Source organism: Mirounga angustirostris, unplaced genomic scaffold, assembly GCF_029215605.1.
Source record: "Mirounga angustirostris isolate CCGP_5_RB_7025 unplaced genomic scaffold, mMirAng1.0.hap1 SCAF_17, whole genome shotgun sequence".
NCBI lineage: Eukaryota > Metazoa > Chordata > Mammalia > Carnivora > Phocidae > Mirounga > Mirounga angustirostris.
Genome location: NW_026991725.1, coordinates 13,751,834 through 13,764,648, shown reverse-complemented (window position 1 = coordinate 13,764,648; position 12,815 = coordinate 13,751,834). Strand labels below are relative to the sequence as shown.

General features: G+C 40.1%; 1 protein-coding gene across 1 annotated transcript; it reads left to right on the top strand.

The window, feature by feature from the left end:
* Window positions 1-1,550: 1,550 nt before the first annotated feature.
* Window positions 1,551-11,458, top strand: SMG8 (SMG8 nonsense mediated mRNA decay factor). Its single transcript, XM_045889268.3, has 4 exons — window positions 1,551-3,376; window positions 4,076-4,221; window positions 4,697-5,569; window positions 5,980-11,458. Exons 1-4 carry the CDS (start codon window positions 1,618-1,620, stop codon window positions 6,175-6,177), a joined length of 2,976 nt encoding a protein of 991 aa, XP_045745224.1. The 5' UTR covers window positions 1,551-1,617; the 3' UTR covers window positions 6,178-11,458.
* Window positions 11,459-12,815: the final 1,357 nt, after the last annotated feature.

Below are 12,815 nucleotides of genomic sequence, written 5' to 3'. Positions count from 1 at the left end.
AAGACATAGAGGAAACTTAAATGCATATTACTAAGTGAAGAAGCCAACCTGAAAAGGCTACGTACTGTATGAGTACAACTACATGACACTGTGGAAAAGGCAAAACTATGGAGATGGTAAAAAGATCAGTGGTTGCTAGGGGTTGGAGAAAGGAAGAATGAATAGATGGCGCACAGGATTTTTGGGGCAGTGAAACTATTATATAGGACACAGTAATGGCAGATACATGTCATTATACATTTGTCCAAGCCCATAGAATGTACAACACCAAGAATAAACCTTAACGTTAACTATCAATTTGGGGATAATAATGATGTGTCAACCAATGTAGGTTCATAGATTGTAACAAATGTACCATTCTGGAGCCAGATGGTGGAGGGAGGATGGGGGGGGCGGGTCAGAGGTTACAGTGGAACTTTCTGCTCCATTTTGCTATGAACCTAAAACTGTTTTAAAATAAAAGTCTATTAAAAAAGAAAAAGGAGGGGCGCCTGGGTGGCTCAGTTGGTTAAGCGACTGCCTTCGGCTCAGGTCATGATCCCGGAGTCCCGGGATCGAGTCCCGCATCGGGCTCCCTGCTCGGCAGGGAGTCTGCTTCTCCCTCTGACCCTCCCCCTCTCATGTGCGCGCTCTCTCTCTCTCTCTCAAATAAATAAATAAATAAAATCTTTAAAAAGAAAAGAAAAAGAAAAGGAGGGGCGCCTGGGTGGCTCAGTCATTAAGTGTCTGCCTTCGGTTCAGGTCATGGTCCCAGGGTCCTGGGATCGAGCCCCGCATCGGGCTCCCTGCTTGGCGGGAAGCCTGCTTCTTCCTCTCCCACTCCCCCTGCTTGTGTTCCCTCTCTCGCTGTGTCTATCTCTGTCAAATAAATAAAATCTTTTTTAAAGGGGGGGGGGAGGAGTAAAGAAATAAAAGTGAACAAATTCTAATACGTTTTAAACATTTCAATATACATTTTAACATTTTGGTATATAGTCTTCCGAGAATGAGAAAATATTTTTTAAAGCTTGTATTCCATAAACATTTCAAAACCACTGGCTTTCTTTTCCGGGGATGCGAGTGAATTAAATTTCTTTAGGAATAGGACATAAGAAAGGAAATCCATTCACCTACCTTGCCTTGCCAGGTATCTCTAGAGCTGTGGTTCTCAAACTGTAAAGTGTGTACAAATCATTAGGATTTAGTTGAAATGCATGTACTGATTCAGTGGGGTCTGGGTTAGGAACTGAGATTCTGCATTTCTAACTAGCTCCCACTTGGACCTGCAGACTACGCCTTCTGTAACAAGGTTCTAGAGTTAAACTCAATCACTTCTCTATTTTTGCAAGAGTCATTTGACCAGCTTCTTTTGCAGTGTTTTTGTATTCCCCGAACTGCAAACTACCTGTTTCCAACTGTCTTTTTGATCTCTCAATTCCTACAGTCTCCGGTTAAGGCAAACCTTAAACAAGCTGTGGTGTAGCAATAGGGAAACCGCGAAAAACTAGGAGCGGGAGGCGGAACCTAAAGTGAGAGGAAAGCAGGAACTGAAGAAGCGGAGGAGGGATTTCGCAAGTGGACGAAAGCCGGTTGGGGTTTCAGGGCGGACCGGAAAGAATCTAGAGAAGTCTCAGCACCATGGCGGGTCCTGTCAGCTTGCGAGAGCTTCTAATGGGAGCTTCATCCTGGACCGGCTCTGAAAGTCCGGAGGGATCCCCTACAGAGGGCGGAGGGAGCGTGGCTGGTGGACCGGAGCCTCCTTGGCGAGAGGATGAGATCTGCGTGGTGGGAATCTTCGGCAAGACGGCTCTGCGACTGAATTCCGAGAAGTTCTCACTTGTGAACACGGTTTGCGACCGACAGGTCTTTCCCCTCTTTCGCCACCAAGATCTTGGGGATACAGGGCCTGGAATCAGGACCGAGGCTGGAGCCATCGGGGAGGCTGGTGGAGCCGGAGACGCTGGGGCTGGGACGGGGGATTCGGTTCGGGGAGGTGTAGCTGCCGCTGACGGTAACCGAACTGAGCCGGGCTCCCAGGACTACAGCCTTCTGCAGGCCTATTACAATCAGGAGAGCAAAGTTCTTTATCTTCTTCTCACTTCCATCTGTGACAATTCGCAGCTTCTGCGGGCTTGTCATGCCCTTCAGAGCGGGGAAGCTGGAGGTGGCCTCTCTTTACCTCATGCTGAAGCTCACGAGTTCTGGAAGCATCAAGAGAAGCTGCAGTGTCTCAGTCTCCTTTACCTTTTCTCCGTCTGTCACATCCTGCTTCTGGTCCATCCCACTTGTTCCTTTGACATCACTTACGATCGAGTATTCAGAGCCCTGGATGGACTCAGACAGAAAGTACTGCCCCTCCTCAAAACAGCCATTAAGGATTGTCCAGTTGGCAAAGACTGGAAGCTAAACTGCCGACCTTGCCCACCTAGACTCCTTTTCCTCTTTCAACTCAATGGAGCCCTCAAGGTGGAACCCCCTCGGAGCCAAGACCCAGCTCATCCAGACAAGCCCAAGAAGCATTCTCCCAAAAGGAGACTGCAACATGCCCTGGAGGACCAGATCTATAGAATCTTTAGGAAGAGTCGTGTCTTGACTAATCAGAGTATCAATTGCCTCTTTACTGTGCCTGCCAACCAAGCTTTTGTGTACATAGTTCCAGGAAGCCAAGAGGAGGACCCAGTAGGCATGTTGCTGGACCAACTTAGGAGTCATTGTACTGTGAAGGACCCAGAATCTTTGCTGGTGCCTGCACCCCTTTCTGGGCCCAGGCGATACCAGGTGATGAGGCAGCATAGCCGGCAGCAGCTTTCTTTCCACATTGACAGCAGCAGTTCCAGTTCTTCAGGGCAGCTAGTGGATTTCACTCTTCGGGAATTTCTGTGGCAGCATGTGGAGCTAGTCCTCAGCAAGAAAGGTTTTGATGACAGTGTGGGCAGGAACCCACAGCCTTCCCATTTTGAACTTCCCACTTACCAGAAGTGGATCTCAGCAGCTTCAAAACTGTATGAAGTAGCTATTGATGGGAAAGAGGAGGACCTGGGGTCTCCCACGGGGGAGCTAACATCTAAGATTTTAAGCAGTATTAAAGTCTTGGAAGGGTTTTTGGATATTGACACCAAATTCTCAGAAAACCGGTGCCAAAAAGCTTTGCCCATGGCCCATAGTGCCTATCAGTCAAATTTGCCTCATAATTACACAATGACTGTCCATAAGAATCAGCTTGCTCAGGCTCTTCGAGTGTACAGTCAACATGCTAGGGGTCCAGCCTTTCACAAATATGCCATGCAGTTACACGAGGACTGCTACAAGTTTTGGAGCAATGGCCATCAGCTCTGTGAGGAGAGGAGTTTAACTGATCAACACTGTGTACATAAATTTCACTCATTACCTAAATCAGGTAGCTAATATTCTCTCAGCATTTTGAAATCAGAACTGAGCTGTGGTTTTTTTTTGTTTTTGTTTTTTTTAAGTAATCTCTTTGCCCAATATGGGGCTCAAACTCACGACCCTGAGATCAAGAGTTACATACTTTACTGAGCCAGCAAGTCACCCTTTTATTCTTGTTTTAAGAAAGGCTTTCATTATGTATTGATACTTTAAAAAGAGCCCTACAGAAATTTAGTTGCATCAAATTTAAGTTTTCTCTTCTGCTGTAAAAAGAAAATAACAGCTATGACTACTAATTATTTTCTTGTATTTAAAGGATGAGCCGTAGGGAATTAGTAAATGAGAACTGTGAATATAAATTTTCAAAAATTTCATGTTAACATTTTTATCTTGGAGTTTTTGTTGAACTAAAAAGAATACAATGAAATAGAAGGTCACCATGATGATGATAAAATTGTCTTAGAAAACCTAAGACTTTAGACTGAAGATATATGTCATTTTATGTATTTTCAGTTGCGTTTCCTGCTGTGTGCATTTAGTCAAGGTTTTGTGTTTTTGGTAGGTGTTTTTTTTTTTTTTTTTCTTTTTCTTCCTTCTCATTTCCAAAGTACTCTTTGGAGAAATTTGGGGGTTAGATGCTATAGAATGTAAAATAAATTTGATTCTGCATTGTGTGTATGAAATTAATAGTGAGTGTTACATTTTCCAGGAGAAAAACCAGAGGCTGATAGAAATCCTCCTGTGCTGTATCACAATAGCCGAGCTCGATCTACTGGTGCCTGTAACTGTGGAAGGAAACAAGCACCTCGAGATGATCCCTTTGATATCAAGGCAGCTAACTATGACTTTTATCAGGTAGACTCTGAATTTTTTCTTCCTCTTTTTCCTCCCCCCCTTTTTTTTGTTAATTGTCATTTAAGTAAAAATACATATTTTCAGAAGCAAAGTACATAGAAAAGTAAATGTGACTGGAGTGTGATCTAGAGACAAGGGAAAGTTCTTTATATGTATTTATTTGCTTACTCATTAATTGTTTATCTTGGTTTTTAGAACGAAGAGTGTGTTATTTTTATTTTATTTACTTATTTTTTTTTAAAGATTTTATTAGAGAGAGAGAGCGAGAGAGCACGAGTGAGGGGCAGGGAGAGGGAGAAGTAGGCTCCCCACTGATCAGGGATCCTGAAGTGGGGCTCAATCCCAGGACCCCAGGATCATGACCTGAGCCGAAGGCAGGTGCTTAACTAACTGAGCCATCCAGGCGCCCAGAGTGTGTTATTTTAAATGAAAAGTTAACAACGTTGTTAATTTTATTTTGTTTCTTCCTCTATAGCTTCTGGAAGAAAAATGTTGTGGAAAACTGGATCATATCAATTTCCCAGTATTTGAACCAAGTACTCCAGATCCTGCTCCTGCCAAAAATGAATCTTCTCCTGCCCCTCCAGATGCAGATGCTGATAAACTTAAAGAAAAAGAACCTCAGACTCAAGGAGAGAGCACAAGCCTGAGTTTAGCTTTGAGTTTAGGCCAATCCACAGATAGTTTAGGTACCTATCCAGCTGATCCACAAGCAGGAGGAGATAATCCAGAAGTTCATGGTCAAGGAGAAGTAAAAACTGAGAAGAGACCAAACTTGGTTGATAGACAGGCATCTACAGTTGAGTATCTCCCAGGCATGCTACATTCAAATTGCCCTAAAGGTCTCCTACCCAAATTCTCCAGCTGGTCATTAGTTAAACTAGGCCCTGCTAAGTCTTACAATTTTCATACAGGTTTAGACCAACAGGGCTTCATTCCAGGAACAAACTATCTTATGCCTTGGGACATTGTCATCAGGACTAGAGCTGAAGATGAAGGAGACTTAGACACAAATTCTTGGCCTGCTCCAAATAAAGCTATTCCTGGAAAGAGAAGTGCAGTTGTAATGGGAAGAGGAAGACGGAGAGATGACATAGCTCGAGCATTTGTGGGGTTTGAATATGAAGACTCTAGAGGTCGGAGGTTTATGTGCTCAGGACCTGACAAAGTAATGAAAGTAATGGGAAGTGGGCCAAAGGAGTCTGCTTTAAAAGCCTTGAATAGTGATATGCCATTATATATTCTGTCATCATCTCAGGGTAGAGGGCTAAAACCACATTATGCTCAACTTATGAGGCTTTTTGTTGTAGTTCCTGATGCTCCTTTGCAGATAATACTAATGCCCCAGGTAAGAAATAAGACCTTTTCCATCTTCAAACAAAAAATGCTGATGCTTGTTTTGATTGTTTTTTTAAAAGTACAGGATAATATTAATTATTTCATTAAACAGTTCTAAATTTTAAATACCTTTTTTACCTAATATTCTAGTTCTTGAAAAATAAATCATGAGTGTGTTAATCAGTTCACACTATCAATTCACATTGTATAGTTCAAAGGCAGAACTTGAAGTTAAAAATCTGTAGAAAAGTAGGATAATATTTGAGACTAAGTAATATAATATTGAATATGATTAGAGTTACGAGTGTACCCATTACCTCCTTAATCTTATATGGTCTTTGAACCTATTTTTGTTTAGGCATTTATCTCATTGAAAAATGTAAAAATAAGTACATTAAGTACATTACCTTTATTTTTTAGGTTCAACCAGGCCCACCACCGTGTCCAGTATTCTACCCAGAAAAACAAGAAATCACTCTCCCACCAGATGGCCTCTGGGTTTTGAGATTTCCTTATGCATATGTGACTGAGAGAGGACCTTGTTTCCCTCCTAAGGAAAACGTGCAGTTAATGAGTTACAAGGTGCTCCGTGGAGTTCTGAAAGCAGTAACACAATAAGTGTTTTACAACCAATTCGATCTTAAAGCTGGTGTTTGGTTTTGGTGTGTTTGGGGAGGGGGGTGGTTTTGGTTTTGGTGTTGGTACATATATGCTGTGTTTTCTTGAATTCAAAATGTGCTTTGGTTACAGGAGTTCAGTATTGGGACAGTAATTGTTCCACTATTTCATGATACTATTGATATTTATTGTAAATGGGCCTACAGCTTGCTAATAAACATTGGTTCTTCTAGAAAAGGACATCAAATACCTGGTTGATACCTCTATTTTCTTTTGCTCCTGTTTCACTGTCCATAATAAAATATGTTTCTATCATAACTGAATGTTACATAATCATGTTGAGCCAAAACTTTGTTTTGGTTCAAATGATGTTTTAGCTGGGATTTTCCTTAAGATGCCACTTCTGAAATTATCTTCAAAATAAGATGATCCAGTAGGTAATGGTATGAGGATTTAATTGCAAAAAAAGCCCTATTGTTTGGCTCACAATTCTGGTACCGGAGTTAGGCTGTTTTGTTCTTACTATTTTAGTCCTGAACTGATAAGATGTCATATTTTATTTTTTATTTTTTTATTTTTATTTTATTTCATTTTTTAAATGAATGCTATCTGAACTAAAACTTTTTTTTACCCTTTTTCTTAAGTAATCTCTACACCCAACATGGGACTCCAACTCTGGAAATTAACTTACATTCTTCTTGCATCTCATCCTTATTTTTAATCCTATTAATTTTTCATTCCTTGTATATCAGTTTTAACAATCACAATTGCTTTTGTACTAAGCATGGTTTTTGGTTGGTTTTATTAAGTAGTGCACGGCATTTGGAAAATACAGCTAGATTGCTCTGTAGGACATGTATTAATAGTTGGTTTTTTTTAAAGATTTATTTATTTTAGGCAGCGAGAGACTGGGAGGAGGGGCAGAGGGAGCCAGAGAGGGAGAGAAGCAGACTCCCCACTGAGAATGACACCAGACATGGGGCTTGATCTCATGACCCTGAGATCCTGGACTGAGCTGAAACCAAGAGTCCGATGCTTACTCGACTGAGCCACCCAGGCACCCTTGTTTTGTTTTTTTAATAGCCTTGAATAACAGGGTGTGTAAACTTGTAGGTTAAAGGAACTGTAACAAAATAGTTTGTAAGAACAAATAAGGTATCAAAAGAGCAAACTTGTCTTTTTTTTTGTTTCTTTTTTGATGTCATTACGTGAAAAAATTTTACATTCCTGCTTAAATTAGTGAGTGATTTTCCTTAATTATTTTTTTTTTAAGATTTTATTTATTTATTTGACAGAGAGAGACATAGCGAGAGAGGGAACACAAGCAGGGGGACCGGGAGAAGGAGAGGCAGGCTTCCCGCAGAGCAGGGAGACCGATGCGGGGCTCCATCCTAGGACCCTGGGATCATGACCTGAGCTGAAGGCAGATGCCCAACAACTGAGCCACCCAGGCGCCCCTCCTTAATTATTTTTGATTACAGAAGACACCCTAATTTGAATTTCTGTAGTTTTTAAATACAAAATTTTTATGCTATTTGTATTTACAGCCTGCTTAAAAGACAATTGCAGAACTTCTTCATGTTTTTATCCACAAATTGGTTTAGAGAATGTTGCATTAGAGAAATGTGGACTATACAATTTGTATTGCTTACTGCCTTTCACATTAGTGATATAAACCTTATTCAGCAAATTTCCAAAGTGATGATTTTATTAAAGAAATTATATTTCGGGGTGCCTGGGTGCCTCAGTCGTTAAGTGTCTGCCTTCGGCTCAGGTCATGATCCCCGGGGTCCTGGGATCGAGCCCCACATCGAGCTCCCTGCTCAGCAGGGAGCCTGCTTCTCCCTCTCCCCTTGCTTGTGTTCCCTCTCTCGCTGTGTCTCTCTGTCAAATAAATAAATAAAATCTTAAAAAAAAATTATATTTCTTCTGTAGCAGCATTTGAATTGTCCTTTGCTTAGCAGATGTTTCTTTTTTTATTGAGATATAAGCAGATGAATCAAAATGATTTTTTAAGATGCACATTTTACCAATATTTTAATATTTCTGAATCGGGATGCATTTTTACAATCAGTGTAACTTTTTAATGTACTACTGCTTATTTCCCCTGAAGAACTGTTAAGTTCATTTATATTAAATAGATAAGAACCCCCCCAGGAAACTTTTTAAAAATCTAGACACCTGGGCCCCGTAAGAGCAGGTGCCAATTCAGGAGGCCTGGAATATGATAAGGAATTTGCATCAAAATGATTTTTTTTAAAGAATCACTAGGTCAGAAGGGACTTCACAGGATATCCTTTGGCCTATTGGTTAGTCCGTTGTGTCTATGAAAAGTTGTATAGAATTTTAAGAAGTAAATTATATCTTATTCAAGGAGTGCTTATTATTTAAAGGACTAATATGATAAATCTTTCCTTCATGTAAATTATGTTATTTTGATTTTTTAAAATGGCTTCACATGTTGGTTTAAAGTTAGGTTCCCCGGGTGCCTGGGTGGCTCAGTCATTAAGCATCTGCTTTCGGCTCGGGTCGTGATCCCAGGGTCCTGGGATCGAGTCCCGCATTGGGCTCCCTGCTCTGTGGGAAGCCTGCTTCTTCCTCTCCCACTCCCCCTACTTGTGTTCCTGCTCTCGCTTTCTCTCACTCTGTCAAATAAATAAATAAAATCTTTAAAAAATAAAGTTAGGTTCCCTGTAGTACTTAAACAGGGAATCTGTATTTTAGTTGAAAAACAAACAAAAAACTTCCAAGGAACAGTAAAGCAAAGAAAATTAGAAAAATGGGACTAGGAAAGCCTGATTCACAAAAATAATAGCAACTCTTTACTGAATGCCACAGAATAATAATAGCTATTTCATGAATGTCAACTTGTTAGGTACTTTACTAAGCATTTGCATACATTGCCTCTAATCCTCAAAACGTTGCAAGATAAATGTATTTTACAGATCAAGAAATTAAAGTTTGAAGTGGTTAAATAATTTGTCCAGGGTCACATAGTAGGGAGTAGCAAAGTCAATTTAAATCAAGGACTCTGATTTCAAAGCTGTACTCTTCCTGTGTCCTGCTTTCTTAAAAATAAGATTGAAAACTGCATGTCATTTCCTCCAACTGAATATCTGACTACGGTCTTAAGACTTGTGAATGGGTGAGTTTTTGGGTGCCTAGGTGGCTCAGTCGGTTAAGTGTCTGCCTTCAGCTCAGGTCATGATCTTGGGGTCCTGGGATCGAGCAGGAAGCCTGCTTCTCCCTCTGCCTGCCACTCCCCCAGCTTGTGTGCTCTCTCTCTCTCTGACAAATCAATAAAATCTTTAAAAAAAAAGAAAAATTGGGCATGATACCCCCAAAATATCTTAGTTTCTTTTAAGACTATGAATCTTGATTCTCTCTAAACTGTATTGAATCTTTATATTAAACCATCTCTCATTCCAGATTTTCTCCTGTATGAAGTAGTACTAAAGTAGATTGGAGCCAAAAAAAAAAAAAAAAAAAAAGATTCTACTGCTTAAGAAACCTGGACAAGAGTACCTGGATGGCTCAGTCAGGTGAGCAACCAACTGACTCTTGGTTTCAGTTCAGGTCATGATCTCCTGGGTCAGATGGATTGAGCCCCATGTTGGGCTCTGCACTCGTCAGGGAGTCTGCTTAAGGATTCTCTCCCACTGCCCTCACCCACCCACCCCTCTCTCTCAAATAAATAAATAAATCTAAAAAAAAAGAAAAGAAAAAGAAACCTAAACAATTTACTCAATTCTTGAGTATTATTTTCTCTAAAATTGTAATGATTAAATAATAAATAATAAAATGGTAATGATAATTACTATTTATCACAAAGGATGTCTGTGAGGAGTAAAGGAGTATATATAAAGCTCCTAACAGAGGGGCATATAAATAAATTCTTGATAATGATATTTTATCTTGAATTCATTTTTTAAAGGTATCCCATAATTCCAAGTTTTGGAGATGGTGAATACATTTTGGTTAGTTCTAGTCCTACCTTTTATAATCAGGTAAAGAGTGTCTAGTACATGCAAAACCCTATGTAAGCACCATGACGTGTAGCAGTTTTGTAGACTTGATTTGTACCTTTCCTCTTGTATCTTTCTGTGGTCTTTTAACCCTGATCTAATTTTTGTTTGTTTATGCTTCAGATATGACACCTCTCAAATCCTTTGGCCATTTCTCACTCCTTTCTGTCTCCTACAATTTTGTGCCTTTCCTAAGATGTGGCAAATAGAACTGCACTCAGTTTTTGGAATGCTGCACAATTGTCAACAAAGGCCAGCTACTAGTTTATGTTTAATTTTCAGTATTCTGAATTATGTTTATTGGCCTAAATTGGCACAGCAGCTCACTGGGTTGGTGTTTTAAGGAAGTAGTTTACTGCATCTCCAAACACTGGATACCATCTAAAGCTTTAGTTTGTTGGTCTTGTAAAATGAGGATAATAACTCCCTTACCTACCTCAAAAGATAACCTTGGTTCAAACTCTTAAAGTTGTGTTAATTGAAGTCCTTTACAAACTGTTATAAATAGAAAGGATAGTTATTATTCTTTGTAACTGAGCTCAGATCCTATCATATTATAAATACAATATAACTATTTTTCCCAAATCTTTCCGTGCTAAAAATAATCCTGCCCATAAGTATAGCAAAAAAAATCATTTTCTTTTTTTTTCTTTTTTTTTAAGATTTATTTATTTATTTGAGAGAGAGTGCATACGTGGTGGGAGGGGCAGAGGGAAAGAATCTTCAAGCAGATTCCCCACTGAGTGCGGAGCCCGTTTTGGGGATCCATGTAGAGCTTGATCCCACAACCAAGACTTGGAAGCTCAACTAACTGAGCCACCCAGGTGCCCCTAAAAATCATTTTCTTTTCTTTCTTCCTTTCTTTTTTTCAAGTATTTATTTATTTATTTGAGAGAGAGCATGAGTAGGGGGGAGAGGCAGAGAGAGAGGGAGAAGCAGACTCCCCAGTGAGCAGGGAGCCCGATGTTGGGCTCCATCCCAGGACCCTGAGATCATGACCTGAGCCAAAGGTGATGCTTAACTGACTGAGCCACCCAGATGCCCCTAAAAATAATTTTCTATATGAATAGATATAAAACCAACTTCTAAAGAGTAAATTATATACTGTGGTTCCCTTTTATTCCACCCTTAGAGGACTGTCTTACAACAGTTGATTATTACTTCCTTTCTCCTACTAAGTTATATGTACTTGAATTTCCAGTAATTTTTATCTTTGATTTTATACTAGCTGTTTTCTCAATATAAATGCAAGAGTACCTAGCTTAGGGTCGCCTGGGTGGCTCAGTTGGTTAAGCGACTGCCTTTGGCTCAGGTCATGATCCTGGAGTCCCGGGATCGAGTCCCACGTCGGGCTCCCTGCTCAGCAAGGAACCTGCTTCTCCCTCTGACCCTCCCCCCTCTCATGTGCTCTCTAATAAATAAATAAATAAAAATCTTTAAAAAAGAAAAAAAAAAGAGTACCTAGCTTATAATCCCATTTAAAACGTTTTTGTTTTTGAACATACCTTTGTTGTTTTTGTAAAACTAATATGTAGTCACTATATCTGTTATTAAGAATTTGGGGGGGAGGCACCTGAGTGGTACAGTTTGTCAAGTGGCTCTTGGTTTCAGCTTAGGTCATGATTTCAGGGTCCTGCGATCAAGCCCCAAGTAGGGCTCTGCACTCAGTGTGGAGTCTGCTTGGGATTCACTTTCTGCCTCTCCCTCTGCCCTTCCCTCCACCTCATTCGCGTGCACTCTCATATAAATAAACCTTAAGAAAAAAAATTTTTTTTAAAGATAAGAGTAAGTTACCTGAGATTCCACTGCTTGGCCAGTATTTTGCCAACACTTTCAACATTTTAGTGAATATCCTCCTAGGCATCTCTATGCATATATGTACATGAAGATATGTATTCAATCTTACATAATTGCAATCATAAAATACAAGAATACAGTTGTTTTGTAATGTACTTTTTTTCACTCGACAACATGTGGTAGACATGTTTCCTGTCAATAAATTGAAGTCTTATTAATGGCTGTATCATTTTCCCATATGATTTACACAGTCTGTTTTTTATTATTTGATATTTGGGTTCTTTCCAATTTAGGGCTCCTACAAACAATGATGGAACACGATGATGCATACATATGTCTTTTTTTTTTTTTTTTTTAGATTTTTTAAAAGATTTTATTTATTTGGGAGAAAGAGCATGAGTGGGGGGAGGGGCCAAGGGAGAGGGACTGGCAGACTCTCCACTGAGCACAAAGCCTGACATGGGGCTTGATCCCATCACCCAGGTGCCCCACATGCATATGTCTTTTATTAATACTTGTGAACTTTTCTTTGCAGAATAAACTGTTAGATTTTGGATTTATGGGGCAAGAGCTATATACATTTTGCACTTTTTTTTTTTTTTATTCGCGAGAGAGAGAATGAGAGACAGAGAGCACGAGAGGGAGGAGGGTCAGAGGGAGAAGCAGACTCCCCGCTGAGCAGGGAGCCCGATGTGGGACTTGATCCCGGGACTCAGGATCATGACCTGAGCCAAAGGCAGTCGCTTAACCGACTGAGCCACCCAGGCGCCCATATATTTTGCACTTTGACACATATTGCTAAATTGCCCTACTGAA